A 21,160-nucleotide genomic window follows, 5' to 3' on the forward strand; every position below is an offset into this window, starting at 1 on the left:
AGAACCTGGCTAACATAAAGTCCTTGGGTTACCACAGAGGGGAAACTGACGCAGGCCACCACAGGGCCACCCCAGGCCATGAAGGAGTGCTTAGGAAGTGGCCAACCCTGCTACAGGGCCTGGTTTTCAGAAAGTGCTGAACACACGTCCTATGAAAACCAGTCCCCTTTTTAAGAAACTTAGTCAGCTACCCAGTGAACTGAGGCACTTCAGAATCACTAATCACTTCAGAAAACCTTCGCCCAGATGGTTTACTTTAATAAATCCATACGCTGTCAAGGATACAGCTTTGAACAGGTTTATCTGGCTTGAACTTTGTTCTCATCAACCACCGATAAGAAAGGAAGAAAAGCAGGAGCAAAAACCTGGGCATGTTATTTCTGTGCTTTGAGCTCTCTCAGCATGAAGGCCCTTCGTTCTCTTTTGCTTCTGCTCATCCTCCTGAAGCCGTTCACCTGCCATCCAGCTGGCAGGAATGAGAAGGAAAAGGGCTCTAACAAACTCCTTCTGGTTTCTTTTGATGGATTCCGTTGGAATTATGACCAGGATGTCGATACCCCAAACATGGATCTCCTGGTGAAGCAGGGAGTGAAGGCTGAGTACATCACACCGCCTTTCGTGACCATGACTTCCCCATCGCATTTCACAACCATCACCGGTAGGTCCCATTCTGCCAGTGCAATCTGCGTTCTCTTCTCTGCTGTTATGCGTAGCAGTGAGAAAGTCAGATATAAGCAGCTTGAAGGCATTGTAAGGTTTCATTAAAAAAATTTTGAACAAGGCTTTAATGTTTAATTGTGTTAGAAAAATGCACTTCCCAGCGCCACCCCTGCACACGGCCCATTAGAGAAGGCATTCCCACAGAATCTAAGGAATTTTCACTTATTTTTCACTGTGCAGGAATTGCATTTACTTCTGGAATAAGCTACAGTTACATTTAGTAACATCTATCAGCTGATTTTCGTATTTTAATTTTATTTTTGGAGCATTCTTTAGCACAAGCTAAACATTTTAATTATGTGTTCATTTCACTTGCACTCATAAGGTTTAAGAACTTGGCAGCTGAGGGAAGTAGGACTTTTATCTCTATGTAAGAACAAACCGACTCCTTCATTTTCATTCGCTCTCTCTAATTCAGTCCCTGGGACACTAATCTTTTCTGACCGAGGGTGATCATTGTGAGCCAAATGCTGCAGTTCTCTTAAACAATGTCCCACTGTTCCATCAACGTCCAAGTGCATTCATGTACCGTTGAGGTAGAAAAGAGACCATTGCATTATCTGATCGAGATAATTTTGAGTGGCAGAATATCACCAAAAGGTGATACTTGAAAACAATCAAGCCCAATTGTGATTTTTATTAGCTCTATTTTAGTTGCACCTGTAGGCTGGATTTAAGCATGGCTGCACTGTTGTCCACATAGTAAGAGTAGTCTCTGACCCAAAACTGATTACAATCTAAATTCTGCCCTCAGTAATACAGCCATGCAGCCCTCATTAAACTCCGCCGGCACTGGATGGGCTCAAAGGAGGACAGAATTGTACCTTATTAAATTAACAAGCACCAAGAAATAGAAGAAAAGACTGAGAACTGAAGATTCTAGAAAGCAGCATAAATATCACAGACTGAGGTTTTCTAATCAGTTTACAGGATTTAGACATACTCTTCATTACTGTTATTTACAATCAACCATCTTCCTTCACTATGGCTGCAGATTTTCATAGCAGTCTAGGGTTGTAGACGGCTAACTGCCCTGAAATTTAACAGAATTCACCCAAAAACTAAAATACTTAGCCTTGTGCACCTGTTGATCTACATTTCCTTTTAATATTACATTAAAGTTTCTGAAGCCTTGGACTTTTGTCCAGGTACCAATTTTTTTAAATTAATAAGTTACTTGTATTTCTGCAATAAGATAATGATGATGGAAAGCTTATCAGAATTCACTGTTATGTATGCTGCGAACAGACAGTAACATGACCCGGCTGATCCAAATGTGATAAAGAATATCTATGACTGGAAAATAATAAAATAAAAATATTGGCAGTGCCTTTATCCAGAGGATATTCCTGATATAAACCACCATAAAATTTGCTCTTTAGAGTCAATTACTAATTAACAGATTTGCTTACAGTGAACCTTCAGACGTGTAAAAAGAGAGGACAAAGATGGGATTGAAGGGAGATTGTATTTTGGCTCCAATCCTACACCAGGTTCTGCTAGTGCTGACCCTTGTGCATTGACCTTAGCTGGGATCTGCCTTAGTGCAGAAGAGATGCTAGTGAAGGATGGGGGGGATTATTAATGACCAATACTTCTCACCGATGAGTTAGATAATACAGAGCAATATTGCAAATCCACAGTGATTCCTGTGTGAATAAGGACCATAATAATGTCATTATTTTCTACTATGAAAGGCCAAATTAGCCTGTTCCTGAGACACAAATAATCACAACTAACATATGTCTCACTTTCAACATCCAAAGTGCTCTACATGCTGATATGCTAGTTACCCGCAGAGACCTCTTCAACCACCACTGCACTGTCGTCACCTCTGCAGTGAAATGGAGGCAACTGTGGGCTCCAGGTTGTCAACGCCTCAGTGGCAGGCATTTTGCAGCACTGAGCACATCACTGATGTTGAATAAATAATATATAATAAAACTCTTAATAGGCACAATTCATAGGTCAGGGAATGAAGAATATGATACCAGATGCAACTAAACTGCCAGGGCAGTTTTATGACACCAGAAGAGAATTAACCCACATTGGAATTTGGCCAAGACATCAGAGATCCTACTCTTAACTCTTGCCCCGCACTGGACAGTCATGGCGTGTGAGGAAGGGGAAACTCTCCCAAGAGCCCGCAGGGCGTCATAGCCACCCCCCAGCCTCGTCATCTCCCATGTCCCGGAGAGGGTGAGCGCACCCGCGCCTCAGCCAGACCTGCCCAGCCTCGTGGGGGGCGCACGCCCCGTCCGCGGGCTGCAGTTCCAAAGCAGCGCCTGCCCCGAGCCGCAAGCGCTTGGCTGCGCCTATTCCAATGGAGCCGCCTCACGGGCTCAGCCCGGCGAGCTGCAGCGCCCCATCCAGCCCCCCGCGATAGGCAACCCGCCCGGCAGCCTCCGGCACCGCCATGTCTCCGGGGAGCACGGGGCCCGGCTGCCAACTCTCCGCCCACCTCCCGGGGGCTGGGGGCGGCCGCCCCAGGGTGCCACTGGCCGGAGGCTCCCACACCTGCGCTGAGTTTGCATGAAATATGTTCATTAAAGAGAACATCATCAGAGTGAACACATCACCCAGGAACTGATTTAATTAGTATTAATTTGTGATCAATTAATTATATTTAATACAAATTACTTTCATCCTGTGGCAAAGTGCAATCTATTGGTTAGATGAGATTTAGGCTTCCTCGCTCCTATTCTCTGCTCTGCCATTGATTCTCTGTGTACCCGATACTGAAATCCTCATCCAGGCAAAAACTCTTATTGGCTTGTACTTGATTGGCTTATACTTGATTTATGCAATGTTTGTGCAGTGCTTCAAAATCTTTGCTGTAAGCGTGCAATCTTCTTCTTCTAGAATGGAGAAAATAGTAACAACTTCAATTTCTAATTTTCTGTAATAAGTGTGATACTCTATACTACTGGGGATCTCCTTGAACTAAGGAACTGATATTCAGTACGAGCTATGAAAACTGGGTTTCCTGGATCAAATCTGATCCATGCAGCACTGACTAAATCTCCAAAGTCCATTTCCAGCCAATACTGGCCTAAATGTAAAATCTGGGATGGATTCGCTGGGGACAGTCATTGGAATATAGAAATTATCACTACAATGGTATATCTAGTAAAGGTCTGCTCAGACCTAATTTTAAAACCTGACATGAATCCAACTAGACCACAGCCAATCCAAACCTGATCCAAGACCTTGTATTGCGTGGTTTTCATCCTGCACCCAAACCTGACACTTGTTGAGTGTTAGTTTTCCTTGGGAAGCTAGGAGTAGACACATGGAGGTCACTGCAGGCTCAGGTGGGGGCATCTATGCCCAGAGAATCAATGTTTTTTGCCCTCATGGAAGCTCAGGACCCACAGGTGTTGATGAGCTGGGCCCCACTCACTGAGGAAGCCAACCCTTCCTCAGGGACCAGGGGGCCGGCAATGGTTCACTCAGACGCCCCTTCTTTGGGATAAGGCCAAGCAGCTTCCCCACCTCTCCCGGAGCATCTAGTACCCAGCCATGTGAGCACCAGGGTCAGAGCAGAGTGTTTGGGCCTGGGGGGCTATCACTGCCATCCCAAGCAGAGGCACAAAAGGGAGATGGGACACCCACACCAGACCATCCCTGCAGCTGGCTCAACCTGCCAGCAGCCCCGGGGTGCTGCCAGCTCCCTGGGCAATGGCAGCACCACTACAGCTACCACTCCCCTTCAAATCAACCCCAGTCCCACTGCTGGGAGCTTGAATCCTACAGCTCCACCAGAGTCATTCCTGCTTAGGGTACCGCATTACCAGAGGCCAGACTCTGTGGTCCTCAAGGGGTCAGATGGGCTAGGGAGCGAGGACGGTGCTGGTGGGAGGGGAAAAGGTATGGGGAGGGAATGGAGGACTGTAGGGCAAGGGGGAAACAGTGAAGGGAGCAGGGTTGGAGACACTTGTAGTCAGGTCCGATCAGATTCAAGTAGAGCTGGACCAACTGCTTAAGAGGAAGGTGGAAGAAACCCTGAAAGCAACATTTATGGGATAACCTATCCTTAGGGAAACTTTTCCTCACTAAACCCCATCCATTAGAGATTGTCTTCTGGCCTGAAGCAGGGAGTCTCTTCTTCAGTTGTTCCAAAGTCCCAGTCAAAAATCTGGAGGGATATTCCCCAGGACATTATTACAGTAAGTATTTATTTAATTAAATGAAGGGGAAATGAATTCAAAGGGACAGATTACAGATCCAAGACCACTGTATTATCTGACACTCTTCTCTACTATATGAATACCATTCAGACTCCTCCTGACTGCAAATCAATTCTCTGTACGTCAGCCTTATTTTAAGTATAATATATCCTTGATCTTACTCCCCACAACCCCCTCATGGAGAAGTAGTTACTGGTCCATCACCAGTAATGACAATGAACATTTTTTGCAATCTCAGTTTTTCTTATAAAATGATTGAATAGCAGTAAGGATAAGTTATGCTGTGATGCTAAGAAAATCCTGTCAAGTAAATGGTGTGTGAATGGAAAGTTCTAATGGAGTGTCATATATTTTCTCCCCGAATGAATCAACTGGAAATAAGAAGCTATTGCAGCAGAGTTTTGGACAAAAGCTATCAAAAGTATCACGCCTGATATTATAATTTTGTCAATTACATCTTTCAAGATTGAGCTGAATAGACAAGAAAGTAGACAGGTGAAGAGGGGAACATTATTATATATATATATATATATATATATATATATATAAGGCAGACTTCAGCAAAAAGTAAGTGTGAGGGGATTTTGTCCCCTCTAGGATATACTTCCCCCACCTCTCAATTTCAGATTTTCTGCTTCCACAGAATACACACACTGGGTGGTGTCGGCAGAACAAGGGCTGCACCTAGTGGCTGATTATCAAGCCATCCCAGGCAGGATCCACAGCTGCTTGCAAGACTCCCTCCAGAGTCTCATTGTAGGATTGTTTCCATCTGGGCTTGCATCTTGCAAGCCTTTGCATAGTATGCAGGGCTGTTGATCCCAAGTGCTTGTGTGGGGTGGAAAGAAAGAGGGTTCAGAGCTAAGCATGGATTTCCACACTGTGCGATATGCTCCCTCCCCTACTCTCAAGGGCAAAAGTATAAAACGGCAGAGAGTGGGAGGAGAATGTACATATCTGAGGTGGAATTATGGGTTTCTGTGTGCTCCCATTGTGTTAACAGGACATTCCCTCTCTTCAGTAATCCTCTCCTGCTACAAGGCAGGAATAGTGAGGTAACATCACTCTTATTATTACAGGATTAGGTTCTCTTGCTCTCCCTCTTCTGCTCACCCCTTTTTTACATGCAGCCCTGCATCTCTGCAGCACAAGATTAAACTCTTAAAACTTTCAGATACCTACATGTCTCCATAAATTATGCATGGATCTCCAGGTGGGGGCTTGTTTGTTTCATAAGTAGACAGGTACAAAATGCCCACTTCCTGCCTTTGCCTGCACTCCCTGCTGCTTCACCTGCTATGTTCAGGTGTCATTCCTAGTAGCTCTGCCACTGTGGCAATGAGTGTCTGAAAATTGTGATCTAGGAGGGAAGGTGTGTGGCAGGGAGGGGAATAGCCAAGGACTGCTACTGAAAGGCAGGTGACTTTCTTATTCCATGTTAGAGCCTGCTGAATGGATCTGCTCACCTATTTCTAGATGCCAAGCACAGAGAAAAGTCTCCATAATCTGACTTCAGTAGACTTAAGATCAGACCCTTCTTATCACCCCAGTAAATTACAGCCTTTCATGCCCATCCTGCATAGTCTTCCATGCTGTCCCCATGTATCATAGGAATGGAAGGGACCTTGAGAGGTCATCTAGTCCAGTCCCCTGCACTGATGACAGGACTAAATATTATCTAAACCATCCCTGACAGGTGTTTATCTGGAGCTTTTTAAGAGCAGGTTAATGATGGAGATTCCACAACCTCCCTTGGCAATTTATTCCAGTGCTTAACCACCCTGACAGTTAGGAAGTTTTTCCTAATGTCCAATTTAAACTGCCCTTGCTGCAATTTAAGCCCATTGTCCTATCCCCACAAGTTAAGGAGAACAATTTTTCTCCCTCCTTGTAACAACCATTTATGTACTTGAAAACTGTTATGTCCCCTCTCAGTTATCTGGTCTCCAGCCTAAACAAACCCAGTTTTTTCAATCTTCCCTCATAGGTCATGTTTTCCAGACCTTTAATTATTTTTGTTGCTCTTCTGTGGACTCTCTCCAATTTGTCCACATCTTTCTTGAAATGTGGCCCCCAGAACTTGACACAGTACTCCAGCTGAGGCCTAACCAGTGCTGAGCAGAACAGAAGAATTACTTCTTCTATTAGCAAGAGTGTTGAAAGCAAGACACATCTGTAGTGATGCCAACTCACTGCTGTGGTGCCTCCTGCTGGGAAATAGCTCTCCAGGGTGCCTTTTACTAGTGGTGTCTCACTCGCCTTTACTTCTACTTCCTTCACCATGAGGACCTGCAGCACTCCTGGACCGTGGCATCCTCTTCGGGACATGGCCTTCTGGCTGTGCCCCAGCTCACTGTCTCCAACAGGTGGTCCTCATTCCTTCCACTTGCCTCAGAGGCCAACTGCAGTCTCTAGTCTAGCCCCTGGCTTCAGGGGTAAACTGCACTCTGGATTTAGGCCACTCCTCATTCACAAATAGAGGTGGGGGAGGGGGAAACCCAGGCCTGCCCACTACTCTGAGTCCCAGCCCATGGACCCTATAGCTGGCAGCCTCTTGCTGTCCCTCCTCCTATTCCCACTGCCTACTTTCCCTGGGGCACTTCCCCCATAGTCCTAGCACCTTCCCAGCCCTTGCTTCAGGGCCTCAGTCTGGCCATGGTCAGCCAAGAGCTCCTCTATTCCTGCCTTGCCTTGCCTTGCCTTGCCTTGCCTTGCCTTGCCTTGCCTTGCCTTGCCTTGCCTTGCCTTGCCTTGCCTTCTCTGGTGCACCTCAGCAGACAGTCCTTACCCTCCAGTGAAAGACTGCCTTTACTCTGCTGAGCAGCCCTTTATATATGGGCTGCTCCAGCAAGCCTTCTCTTGATTGGCTCTCCCAGTGAACCCTTTCTGATTGCCAGGATTCTGCACAGGCTCTCCAAGGCTGCCTTAACCTTTCTTCTGCCGGTGTGGAGCAGCTGTCCCACCACAACATCCCAGAATGATGTTTGCTTTTTTGCAACAGTGTTACACTGTTGACTCATATTTAGCTTGTGATCCCTTCCAGCAATACTCAATATAGGTAGTCATTCCCCATTTTGTGTATGTGCCATTGATTGTTCCTTCCTAAGTGGAATACTTTGCATTTGTCCTTATTGAATTTCATCTGGTTTACTTCAGACCATTTCTCAAGTTTGTCCAGATCATTTTGAATTATAATCCTATCATCCAAAGCACTTGCAACCCCTCCCAGCTTGGTATTGTCCACAAGCTTTGTAAGCGTACTCTCTATGCCATTATCTAAATCATTGATGAAGATATTGAACAGAATGGACCCAGAAATGATCCCTGCAGAACCTAGATATGCCCTTCCAGCTGCACTGTGAACCACTGATAACTACTCTCTGGGAACGGTTTTCCAACCAGTTACACACCCACTTTATAGTAGCTCCATCTAGGTTGTATTTCCCTAGTTTGTTTATGAGAAGGTCATGCGAGACAGTATCAAAAGCCTTACTAAAGTCAGGATATACCACATTTACAGCAAACCTTTGTACCATAGCATCCCCATGGCTGTACCAAGGCCGGACAGTCCAGTGCAAACTATAATGTTCTCCAACTTTCTCAGCCCTGCGCTGATTGGTGGTCTTCTCCAACCCTCCCCCTTCAATTCTCTCCCAGTCTTCACCTCAATTTCACTCCTCCCCTGCCGTCCCCCTCACCCATCTTCCCTTCCCCTTTAGTTGATCTCCTCCTAAGTAAACCACCTGCACCATGACATTTGCCACCATCACACTGTTCACTCTGCTTGTGTGTTCTACCCTTTCCCCCCACCCTATGTCTGTGCTGTGTATTTAAACAACACTGTCTCATTGGTTTCTTTCACTCCCCCATCTGTCTGTATCCATCTGTTGTGTCTTTTCTTAAACTTAGACTGTAAACTCATCTGGGCCTGGGCTGTCTTTTTGCTGTGTTTATACAATGCCTAGTTCAATGGGGTTCTGTAGGAGTCCTAGGGCTCCTAGATTGTATGATCGTACAGATTATTACTAGTAATAACAGTAGTGCATTGTGCGATAGTTGGATGAAAGGTACACATTAAAATTAAATAGCTTTGTACTGTAGAGAGCTAGCCACTGCAAACTGCATGAAGCCATCTAACAGTGCTGAAAATTTCCATACAGTTTTCAAGAAAAAGGTTTAGAAATAAGAACAATCAATAAAGTTTGCGCTGGAAAAATGCTTTCTATTGTTGTACCAAGGTTGATAACTTTTTCCTTGAGTGAGTCAGTTCAAATGTTCAAAGAAAGACTTTTAAAGCATACAAAACTGAGGATAAAAGAATAAAGGAATCAAGCAGAATTATGCCAGAAAAAATTTGGGCCCATTTAGTTCTCATTATATCATGAGAAACTTGGGAACATAGGCATTTTCAGTCAGCCTCAGACTGATGGTCCACCTAGTCCAGTATCCTGACTCAGACAGTGGCCAATATCAGGTGCCTCAAAGAAAGGTGCAGGACAGGAGGCAACTGTAGGGTCATCTTCCCCCCCACTGAGGTATCATCCTTGGGAATTTGCACCCTTACCTCCATCCTTGAATTTTGCTTAGTTTTTGTTCCAGTGTAGTTTATGGGCATCCACATCTCCCACTGAAGTTAATTAGAGATTTGGGTCCATGAAGACTGCATGGCTGGGCCTGTAATTGGGCACAAATCAGAAACCCAAATTTGAAAACTCCCAGGCTTTCCAGAAACTTTGATCCACATCTTAATCCAGTTGTGGCAGCTGTGGCCCATTTCTGCTTGGCTGACCAATTCTTCTTGCTATACTTATCTGTTTATTAATTTAGGGTAACTACAAAGCGCCCGTCACTTTTGCTATCTAAAGTCCTGATCCAAAGCCCCTGGAAATTAATTGACTCTCACTGACTGCAGTGGACTTTGGATTGGGTCCTAAGTGCTTTAAATGTTATCATGAATGTAACTGATAGGTGAAATGGGAACTAGAGACTGTGTTCCCTCACTAAGTTTGGTCAATGTAACCACAGCTCACACCTTTAAGAAGTTCCACTCCATGGCCGATTTTTGAACCCACTGTGTTTAAATGGGTTGGAAGTTGTCCAAAATGACTTCTTCCAACATGGAGCAAATATCAATGAGCAGACAACTAGCTCTGAGCTCAGTCAGTGTAGACCAGCAGGGAGGCTAGCACAGAGGAGAAGACAATGCTTCCTCATACTAGAATGACCAACTGATAGCACACATACACTGTGTGGGTCAAAGGAGCCTCAAATTTAAAAAAAAAAACAAGTGAAAACAAAAACTCAAGTAGCTGCAGCAGACACCGGCAACAAGGGAATTTTCCGCTACTGCTGGCAAATCCAATTAAAGCCACAGCAGATGGTTTTTAGAATCCTAGTTAGACAGGGCTGTAAAAAGCACTCAGATAGCACACTCCTGCAGGAGCAGCTCATTGCAACTGAAAAATTCCTGAAATTAAATGAAGATCAAAAAAATGCCAAGTGAAGACTGTAATGAAAAATATGCTATCACTGACACAAAGAAGAACAAAGGAATACTGGTTATTCCCTCTCCATAATATATCCCATATTCAAGTGGAACTAGTAGTGAAGCAATAAAGTCCTAGAGCAGCAAATAATACCAAAATAATAAAATAATAATAATAATCATCATCTTTATTCTGAAGAGAGAAGGGATCCATAGAGCCCATTCTCTGAAAATCTAAGAGCCACATGAGCAATTACATGCGTGCATGGGTCCCTGAAAACATCTTTAGGCAGAACAAGTTAAACTATGTAGAGCAGGACAGGCCAAGCTGGAGCATTTACATCAGGGCGCACACATAGCCACTGCTGGCTAGGCAACTAGCATAATAGCTAATAAATCCTAGAGCGTGCCCAGCCGGAGAATGAGATTTGGAAGGAGCAGGGTTGTAAGTAGAAAGAGGTGGCTTATTAACTAAATATATAAACAGATTCATTGTCTAGAACAATGATAATAACTAGCAGGCTAAGTACTACCAACACCACCATCATAGCTGTGTGCAAAACAAAACAGAAGTGTACAAGATTTGGCAATGGGTTTGAAAGGAGCCTATGTGCAGAAATGCTGGTCCCTGAGTGAAGGTCTGTGTCAGGTTCAACCTTGAAAATAATGCATTACTCCCTCCTTTAGAAATCTAGAAATGTGTGACTCACCACCAAAAAGCAAGCAAGCAAGGCAGCCTTTACACTTTTTACAGTAGGAGAGCACAAAACAAGGGGAAGCAATGGCCAATGACAAGCAATCAGTCACCAAGTCCCAAAACTGGGACATTTTCAAAGAACCACTCAACCAGATATACATCTCCTCAAACTGCTGGTGATCCATCATCACTATGCTACGTCTCAATTCACGAAGGAGGAACAAAGGCAAGCCAGGGCCCTTTTAGAATATGCAAAAGATGTTCAGGGTTCACACACATGTTCCCAGAACTAAAACAAGGAACTTTATGCCTCTTTTAGACTCTAGAAACTGCTGAGTGGTCAGCTCCACCAGAAAAGATTTACCTGTGCCATGGATTGGTGTACGGGTACCCTCTCATATCACCTTGCTCCTTACCCCAACATAACCGCCATCATCTCTTTTCTTGACTGTTTTCTCTCATCTCTCCTTTTCTGACTGGTTCTTTCACCCACTTCTTCTCAGCTTTTCCTCTTCTCCCTTTATCCTTTATTTGGCTCTTTTTTGCCATCTTGCTTTGTGACACCCTGGTCCTTACTTCCCTTGCTTTGAATTGGGGCTTTTCACTGGTGGTTGCATGAGGCTGGTTGACTATGGTCCTGCAGCTTAGCACAGTTCAATGAGTGTGGTTTATGGGCTCCTCTCTGACTCTTCAGCCCTGCTCATGTAAGGCTACACTAGTGGCTGTCTGCATACCAGGGGCACTGTGGAAAAAGGAGAGAAGGTGAGCAAGATTTATGGAGCCATCCACTGCACTTTCCATAGCCACAGGCACGCATGTGCCTTGGGGACAGTCCAGAGCCATGTAACTTTCTCCCCAATCTTCCCCATTGTTCTTCTCTGACCCACACCTTTTCTGCACTAGTCTGGGACTTCCCCACCCAAAGCCAGGCTGATAAAGACTGCATTTGGCTCTCCATTGTCCTGCACCTTGGGCAGTCATTCACACCAGTTTGAGTCTAGCACTATTTGACTCAAAAGGCAGGATTCGTCCCCCACATGAAGGATACAAATATTTGGAAGCAGTCATTATTTGAAGGAGAGGAGGAGTCCGAGAGGAGGCAGGGTCAGCTAGTGGTCAGGACAGAGGACTGGGAGCCAGGATAGCTGAGTTCTGTTCCCAACTCTGTCCTGCCATGTGACCTTGTGCAGGTCACTGATCTCTGTTGGGGCCTCTTGGTTCTACTCTCACACAGCATTAAATGGGGCTGCATTTCCCTGTATTGTACCATAGTGAACAATGAACTAAAGCCTTTCAGGACAAATGCTTTTTTCCCCTAATGGCACCCCAAGCAAGTCTGACAGTGGTTGATCAGCACAACCCCACCACCACCACCCAAATTAAAGAAAGGAAAATGGACAGAAAATGAGAGCTAACGTAGTGGTGATAGGAACCAGAAACCAAAGTGACCCAATCTTTACCGAAGGCTATGCAAAAGGACTGCCAAATGTCAACATCCATATAAACAGCATACCCAATGGCCAGATGGAATTCAGTTGTGACTGTCTGTTCCCATCTACTTGAAAGGATAACTCTTCCAAGTCATCCAGTAGATGGATGAGTGGGCAGAGAGAAACATGCTTCTTTCTCTGCGCATTAGCCATCCTTAGCAAATGTCACCAGAGGCCTCCGTAGGGGTAGATGATCAGGGCAGCCACCTTGAGCACCAACACCTTATCGCATTTGGAAGCACCAAGTTCCCATTTTGGAAGGGGGAGGGATTGTTTTGTTGTTTATGTCTTTTGGGTTGGGGGACTGAAAATGTTCTCCACCTTGGGTGACACGATAGCTAGGGCTGGCCCTGGTTATTTCTTTCAAAGGACAATTTGATATCTATCAGCTGTTATGATAACAGAGCATCTTTACATTTCTCCAACTCTGGATTAACTGTGGGCAGGAGATATTTGGACACTTGGCTATTTTAGAAATGGATTCTCTGCTTCCTTTAGAATAGGGCTGCTCTTATGGGATAGTCACTTGAGGTGGCAGCCCATAAGACTTCAGTCAATGTATTGTTCCCTTGCTCTTTATCTAGAGGTACATTTTCATTCTCATCTGTTATTTGGGCTCCTAGCTGATGGCTTCGTTCTGTGCATCCTCGTACTAGCACATGTCAGCTTCTGTGCCTGTGCAGAGCCCCACTGAAGTCAACTTGCACAAATCAGACCTTAGTGCCTGTTTTCAGAATTGATGCAGCTGCACTGAGCAACAGCACAATGCCAGCACAAGTGTAGATCAGACACAGGTGTTTCATACTGTCAAGTTACATAGTCCTGCCAGGACATGATGCTGTAAATACCCAAGTTCTGTCTAGTCTTGCACCGATACTGAAGAGCAGACACTACATTTACTGGTGTGAGAGCTTCATCTTGTAAGGTTCTGAATGCCCTGAACTCTCGTTATCTTCACTGGGATTAGACAGCGCTCAGCACCTTGCAGGAGCCCCTCAGCAGCTCAAAGGATCAGTCTCTCGGGTCACTAGCAACTTGGCCTATCACATTGCAAACTCATACGTAGTCTTCTGTCTAGATCTGCTTTAGCATTACTGACTTTTAGTTTTCCTCCTCCCATTGAACTCTTTGTTTCGGAATATTTTTTTTACTCATGCATTAGGCAGTATTTTTCCGAAACTGAATGTCCTTTGATTCTTTCCTGATCGCATTTCTAAGCCCATTGTGTATCATTATTATACTACTCCTCCATTCTCATTGCTGTTAATGATGCCTCTCAGTTTAATATCGACTGAGAATTTCGCCGACGTGCTATTCACTTATTCTAAGTAGCTGCATCACAGTAAGACCTGGTCTACACTAGGACTTTACTTATATCAGTATAGCTACAACTCTCAGGGGTGTAAAGAATCCTCACCACAAAGGATGTAGCTATATGGACCTAACCCCCAGTATAGACAGCACTAGATCTATGGAAGAATTCTAGCTACTGCCTCTCAGGGAGGTGGATTCCCAATGTCAATGGGCGAACCCCTCTCATCAAGGTAGGTAGTGTCTACATTAAACAATGCAGCTGCAGTGCTGTAGTGTTTGAAGTGTAGATGTACCCCCAAAAAGTGCTAAAGTAACTTCTTGATATCTACCTTGTTCATTAATCCACTAGACCCTGGGGATACAATTTTGTTCTTTGGGAGCGATAAGCTGATAGACAATTCCTCAGTCACCCTGCACCCAATAAAAGGAGAAGCAACAGAAATGAAGCAGCAGCTCAGAGTTGAGTTTGATGTGCCATAGCCTGGAAGCCACAGGATACACAACAGCAGCTGTGGCTAGCTTTTCCTTTTGTGCTTTCTCCATTTCCTTTGTGACTGAATATGGAGTCAGAGATTTTGGTCCCAGGTGTACAGATTTTGTACAGCACATTATTTGTTTGGGAGGCAGTTGTGCTCTTTTATCTTGAGCTGTTAATATTTTATGATTTGCCTGCACTTTCAATGATTGGATTCTCAAGTACATGTTTACAGTATTTTGATGTGAGATCCTTTTGCCATGCCACTTGGGCTGCACACTCTCTGAAGAATTAGCTCATCATCTGTATATTTTGAGTCTTCTAGTTCATTGCATTGCTGGAAGTTGAAAGGATGAAGGACACAGATGCTTGAAAGAAGATGTAAAACTGTTTCTTTGTCACTGAATGGATGTTGGAATTGAATGCTTACTCAGATGTTCGGCATATCCTCATTTATCATAGATTTTAGTATATAGATTACTGGGTTCTACTGGTCTGACTCGCATCTCTTGATGTCTCACTGCAACACAACAGTATCAGTTTAATGATGGAAAGACTAATACTCATTTACACTATGTCCTCTTTACTTTGCCACAATAAGAACCACATTCTACCACCCTTACTCACACTGAGTAATCCCTTAATCCAGGAATAGTCCAATTGAATCTGGCCCTAAATAAATCCACCATCCAAGCTAATTGCTGCACAATGCACTGCTTATTATCCTTTTAATAGGACTGTCTTCTAAACAAGACAATGTCAATGGAAGCCTTGGGTGGGCATGGGGGAAAAGAGTTCTCTTGTCTTTCATATCTTACTCTTTTTTGGAAAATCTAGGTCAGATCTTCACCTTGTAATGAGTATTTCAGAAACTCGGAGCCCCATCCTGCCAGCTGCTGAGTGTATCCTGCAAGATGGCACTGAGATCTATGGGAACGGAGCACTCCCAGCAACACACAGGAGGCCCTCAGCACCTCACAGGATCAGGCCCTCCATCCATCAAAATGGCCTAGCTTTAGGATGACTAATTTCCACATACAAGATGGAAAATTAGAGAATTGCTTTGCCTTTTTCCCCAATTCTTCTCCATTTTTTTCTCTCTTAACAGAAAAACTAGGCAGGAACAGACCTGTCTCCTGATCTCTGTTGAAGTGCAGCATTACATAAGCAAATACAATTTGGCAGTTGTCTGATATAATTACCACAGATATAGATGCCCACCGTATATTTTCCAGACAGCAAACAAATCTATAAAAAAAACCCAAATATTACAGCCTGACAGTTCTGAGAATATGGAACAACAAACTCCCTGTTACCTAAACTCAGAATGCCCAGATGAAATTGGAATAGTTAAATGGCTTGTCGCTGATTTCTGGTTCACCTAGCTTGTTCCTTGAGCTACCTTTCCCATTAAGTGCTGCAGCTTATGCTTTGCCCTGTTTTCTCTTATCCCAATATCTACACCCAGACAGTCAAGATGGGATGAAAGTGCTCCACAATTCTGTTGACAGATCTTGTTCAAGCAAGAATAAAAGCAATTTAGGCTTACTGTATGTACATGTAAGGTCATTGTTAACACAACACCTTGCAAACCAAAGAGCTTTTATGAATTTAACTGATCATGCGAGAGCTATACGTAGGGGACACAGGAATCACTTTGCCCCTCACTGAAATATAACAACTCCTGGGGTGAAGCACAGGAGCAGTTTATCTGCACACAGCAACACTACAAAACAGGTTAGAATAAGGAATGAAGAAACTGTTCAAGGGAACTACTTGAACTGTTCATTGTCACTGTTCAAGGGAACTACACCTTTATTTATTGTGGTCCAGCAAGGGCACCCACTGTCAGGTTTCTGGCTTCCCAGCAGTCACCTGTCTTGGGCAGAGACATGCATCTCTCTCCCTCCTGACCAAGGTATTTCCAGGCTGCACATCTCCCGGCTATACTGTGAATTCACCAGCACTGAATATGATGAAGATTTGACCCTTTGGAAACTCAAGCCATTCATAGCTAGCTTCATCTTTGTGATTTTTGTGATTTTTTGTAATAGTGGTAAACCATCCAGGGAGGTCTACCCCTGCCCTATCTTTTCCTTATACTTCTTCCCAGTTAGCTGGAACAGTTGAATCCATTTATCTGGAAAGAGCTTGTTCAATGATTGCATTGTGTTTCCACGATCTGCAACATCACACCTATGTGACATCCTTATTTGTTTCCTTTCAGAGACATTCTCCATTTTTATCTCTTGTCTCATCCTCTTTTGCATTCCAGGTCGTTGGATTGAAGATCATGGAGTGATTCACAATCTGATGTTTAACCCAGAGACCCTGAGGAAGTTCTCTCATAAGGCAACCCAAAACAAGACAGAGTGGTGGGACAATGGGGTATTGCCATTATGGATCACAGCTCAGAACCAGGTACCATAGAAAGTCTTGACGCTATGTAATGATACCTGCACTTAGGTTTTCATTTTAGTAACTTAATCCCTTTGCTTGAATGGAACATGTACAGAACTACATCAAGCAACACTGAAGCTATGTTTGCTAAGCAGTGGCTATATCAGTGGCTTATTTCACACATCATGGCTAAGTACAGGTGGCACATTCAAAGAAATCTATAAGGCCACCAAAGTCAATGGGAGTTCTTCCATTGATTTCAGTGGGGTTTGAATCAGGCTCAACATCCTCCTAGAATACAAAACCAAAAGGAAAAAGGAACATTACAATGTGCATGTAGCCTTTGCCCTTGCAAAAGCCATATTTGCATATGCAAACAGGATAACTGTCTGCTTATCTATTCATGTATGCAATTACCACCTAATAGGTAGTTGTGTTTGCAACAGCGAATTTATACAGCATAGTGCTCCACATGCATTTTGACAGGCATTTGTTTTGTGTTAGGCTTCAATAATATGGCCCTAAAGATTTTTATCTTCCACTGGGGGTGCATATTATAGGATTTGGGCTGTAGTTCCTCTGGTGTTTGCAATTTGTGTCCGATTCCTTGTGTTTGTCTGATGCCAATTACACTTGCAAATTTGTTCTTCTCCACCCCCATCACTCATAATCTGAGCTTTTTTTTGTGCTCTCCCTTTCCTCTGAGTTTGTAAATGATTGTTCAGCAAGCTCATGTAATGAAGAACACGACAGACATCTGAATTGATGACTCATCACTCATCTGGCAGGTAAATGTTAAATTGCTGCATCCAGTTCTTAACTCCACAGTTACCCTATAGCAGACTGCAAGCATTCTTCCACAAACCAAAGAACTTTGGTTTACAATTACAGCAACTTGATTGCTGCAGGCCAACTATCTCAACATTAAAACTCTATTCATCAAAATTTTACTTGCATGGGCTGCCTGGGACATGGTCTTGGACAGAATTCAACATCAAGAAATCCATTGCACTCCTTGGTCCATTATGGCAAGTTTTGTGGAGATTGATGAATTAACCTTTAGTAAAGCTAAAATGTTTTCTTTCTATCAAAGTGATTTTGCCAACATTCTTTCACAATGCAGGATAATTGGCATGCTTTCAGTGGAGGTTATCAGAGCAATGGTTGTTTTGTTTTGTTTTTTTTCCAACCGCCTTTTGTGAAAGAGTCCCATTAAGTGCACCTACACTGGAGCACCAATTCACAATTGCCACAAGATCCCTCAGCATAGCCTAACCAAAATGAGAGGTTTGGGGACTCCTGAACCAAGAAATTTATTCAGAAAGGAGATTTATCTTTTCAATAAATATACTAGGATTTAATGTGGCTGAACAGATTTCTGTTAAGTGCAGGGTTATTCATTCAAGTCCAAGCTTCTTGTCCTCACCTTCAAGGTCCTTTTCAACTCTAACACTGTTCACTCTTCTCTCTCCTCATTGCAGAGAGACTATGTGAGTGCTTACAGTTAAGCACATGCTTAAGTGCTTTGGTGAATCAAGGCCTAAGAAGTATTCTTGATAGAAATGGTTGAGAATTAAGGCAAGTAGATTGCATTGATATTCAGTATGAGGGATCGGCAGGAATGCCACTGACCTGGCATCCGTTGAGCCAAGAGATTGCCTCTCTCTGTTTCTGATCTGGGTCACTCTGTCAGTCACAGAGCTGAAACTTTCCATGACCAGCAGTTAGATGTTATCACTGTAGGGACTTTACTTTGGAGCCTGCTCCTTCCAGCATTCCTAGTGAGTTTCAATACACCGTGCATTGATTTGGCTGGTCTTTGTAAACTGTTCTTATTGGTGTCAGGTTCAGTGGGAGCCTTGGGAAAGGGAGACCCAGTAAAATTTCTAAACAAATTAATGTCAAGCTCTATTCTTCCACTCTTTATGAATGGTGCTGGATTGAAAGCAGGAGGGAATGAAATGGCTTAGAACCTTTCTTACTGAGAGAACACCTGTCAACCTCCCTGTCAGAGAGCCTGGCTGCCTTGTACCACCCACTTCTGGCCACGTGTGGCATGGTCAGTGATCTCTGCCTCAGTTTTCCGCTCCCCCGCCCCCTTGTGGGTCTCCTCAGCTCTCTAAGACACTGGTCTGTGCTGGAGATTTGGCTTGGCTTTCTGGTCAAGTCACATACAAAACGTAATCCCTTCCAGCAAGAGTCCAACTAAGAAGTCCCAACAAACAAAAAGCTTCTACTGCCCTTCAGGAGCTACTCTGAGCCCTGTTCCTAGCCACTTTTGAGAGTCTTTCTGGCTTTAGGATAGAGCACCAAGCACCCAAGCTCATTCCCCTGGAGTTCTGTCCTCAGCCTCTGCTGGGCTCTGTTCCTTGTGTCTTTCCTAGTTCTGGACACAGAACAAATTGCAAACAGGGCTCAGGGCTTTCACAGGAGCCTACCCACTCCCTGAGGCTCCTCTCCAAACTGATCTCACTCAGCCCTTTTATGAAGCCCAGGTGTCCATTAAGCTATCACCTGACCCCCTTAGCCCTTCCCCTTTGAGCTAGGAAGCAGCTAATTGATTATGGCACAGATGTGGATCACTCCCCACTCCCTGTCCTCTTAAAGAGGCCAGTCACTCTGTGACACTCCCCCATACCATACTGTTTAGCTTGAAGATCTACCTGGAGCCCTATTGGTCCTCTGTGGATTTCACTCCTCCTGCCTTGGGCTGAAATAGTCTGGATTGGATGGTTTTATGATTTAAGATGGAGTCCATCCGTTTTCCCCAAGAATTTGAAAAGTGGGGAGGATTGCGAGGATGATTAATTGTTGGAAGAAGAAGATGGTTTAAGTTTCAATTTGCCTGGCTTGGTGGTTGGGGTTTACAGAGGAGAGGTAAAGTGACAATGGAGTTTTGACATTGGTAGTTTAAAATTTCGTAGAGTTTAAGGGCCAAAAGAGACCATCAGATCATCTAGTCGCGTCTCCTGTATGTCATGGATCATTAAGTTTCACCCACATACCCCTACAGGAAGACTTGAGTTAGATCAAAGCTTTTCAGAGCTAAGACGACTAATCAGGGATGCAACAAGTAAGACCAAGGGGCCACCAGCACTCCAGGGCCCTCCAATGGCAGGGAATTATCAAGAGCAGCTAGAATGTATGGACTGCACTTCTGTGTGTGTGTAAATGTAAATAAATACAAGTCTGCAGCATATGTGTAAATTTGTTCTTCCAAGGTGACAGAACCCTCCCTCCCCCCCAATCTGGTGGGATCCCCATTGGAGGTGGGAGGATGCAAAAGCAGAAGTGAAGCACAAACAACCTTTGGCCACTACCTGTCTTGGCTGACTTTAAGCTTTTAACCTTGAGGCAAAAGATTTAATATGCCATTACTGATCCCCCCCAGTCACCTAGCTCCCTGCTAAAGTCTGGTCTAATCAATGTCAGCAATGAACACAATTTTCTAGTGATTAGAATCAGGGATTGGCAGTCAGTATTTCTGTGCTGCATTCTCTCCTCTCCACTAACATACTGGCTGACCTTGGGCAAATTTGTAATTGGGAGGAATGGGGGTGGGCAGGGAGAGTTTGAGCATCCAATAACGTGCTAGGTGGCATACAATAGCATGATGAGAGATGGTCTCTGCCCAGAGACTGTACACAAGCTGAATGCAATAAGGCATAAGAGAGCAACAAACACATACAGAGGTCATTTATACATCCCGTGCCTCAGTTTCCCAATTTGTAAATGGCATATGGTTAAGACTCATCAGTTCACAGGGATCTTTGGAATCTTATTTCATTAGTGTCCACAGAACAATTTGAGGTTCCCAGATCAAAGTCCCTCATTCCTATTTTAGCCTAACTCAGTGCCTAGATGAATACAAAGAACTTTTACAGGCCACTGTTTTAAAATATTAAACCATCTGTGCATGTCTGGACTGTTGGTAATTAAATTAAATGTTGACAAATGTCAACTCATCAATATTAGATTTTAGAGTAATAAACAAGATTTAAAATATTAATAAAATCGATCCACTGTTAAAGGACCTTAAAGGGAAATTTGAGTAAAGATTTATTTCCCTGGAGGTATGTTGAAAAGGCTGAGAGGGGTGGGGAGGGGGGGGAAATCAATGGAATGGTAGAATGAGGAGCTAGAGCATTGAACCATAATACTGAAGGAGGATGACTCTCTAGAATGCCCTTATGTGGCCTTGCTTGAATGACATTACCTCAGATATTTCTGTTCTGATCATTCTGTTTCCCATGGGAAATGTAGCTTTTTTTTTCTTTAAACAAAGAAATTCACCCTTACACAGCAAGAGAGCTGATACTAATTTGACACTAACGTGGAACAGTAATAAAGCCCAAACTGGTGTTCAAGGTTCAATTCAATGGATTTTGT

General features: G+C 43.9%; 1 protein-coding gene across 1 annotated transcript in view; it reads left to right on the forward strand.

Moving 5' to 3' along the window:
* The first annotated feature begins 402 nt into the window (after positions 1–402).
* Positions 403–21,160, forward strand: part of LOC119862469 (ectonucleotide pyrophosphatase/phosphodiesterase family member 7-like) — a 41,158-nt gene continuing 20,400 nt past the window's right edge. The window contains exons 1-2 of the mRNA XM_038419212.2: positions 403–658; positions 16,647–16,792. Of these exons, the coding sequence (XP_038275140.2) occupies positions 403–658; positions 16,647–16,792 (402 nt within the window). The remainder of the gene's footprint in view (positions 659–16,646; positions 16,793–21,160) is intronic.

Source organism: Dermochelys coriacea, chromosome 10 (genome assembly GCF_009764565.3).
Source record: "Dermochelys coriacea isolate rDerCor1 chromosome 10, rDerCor1.pri.v4, whole genome shotgun sequence".
Taxonomy (NCBI): domain Eukaryota; kingdom Metazoa; phylum Chordata; order Testudines; family Dermochelyidae; genus Dermochelys; species Dermochelys coriacea.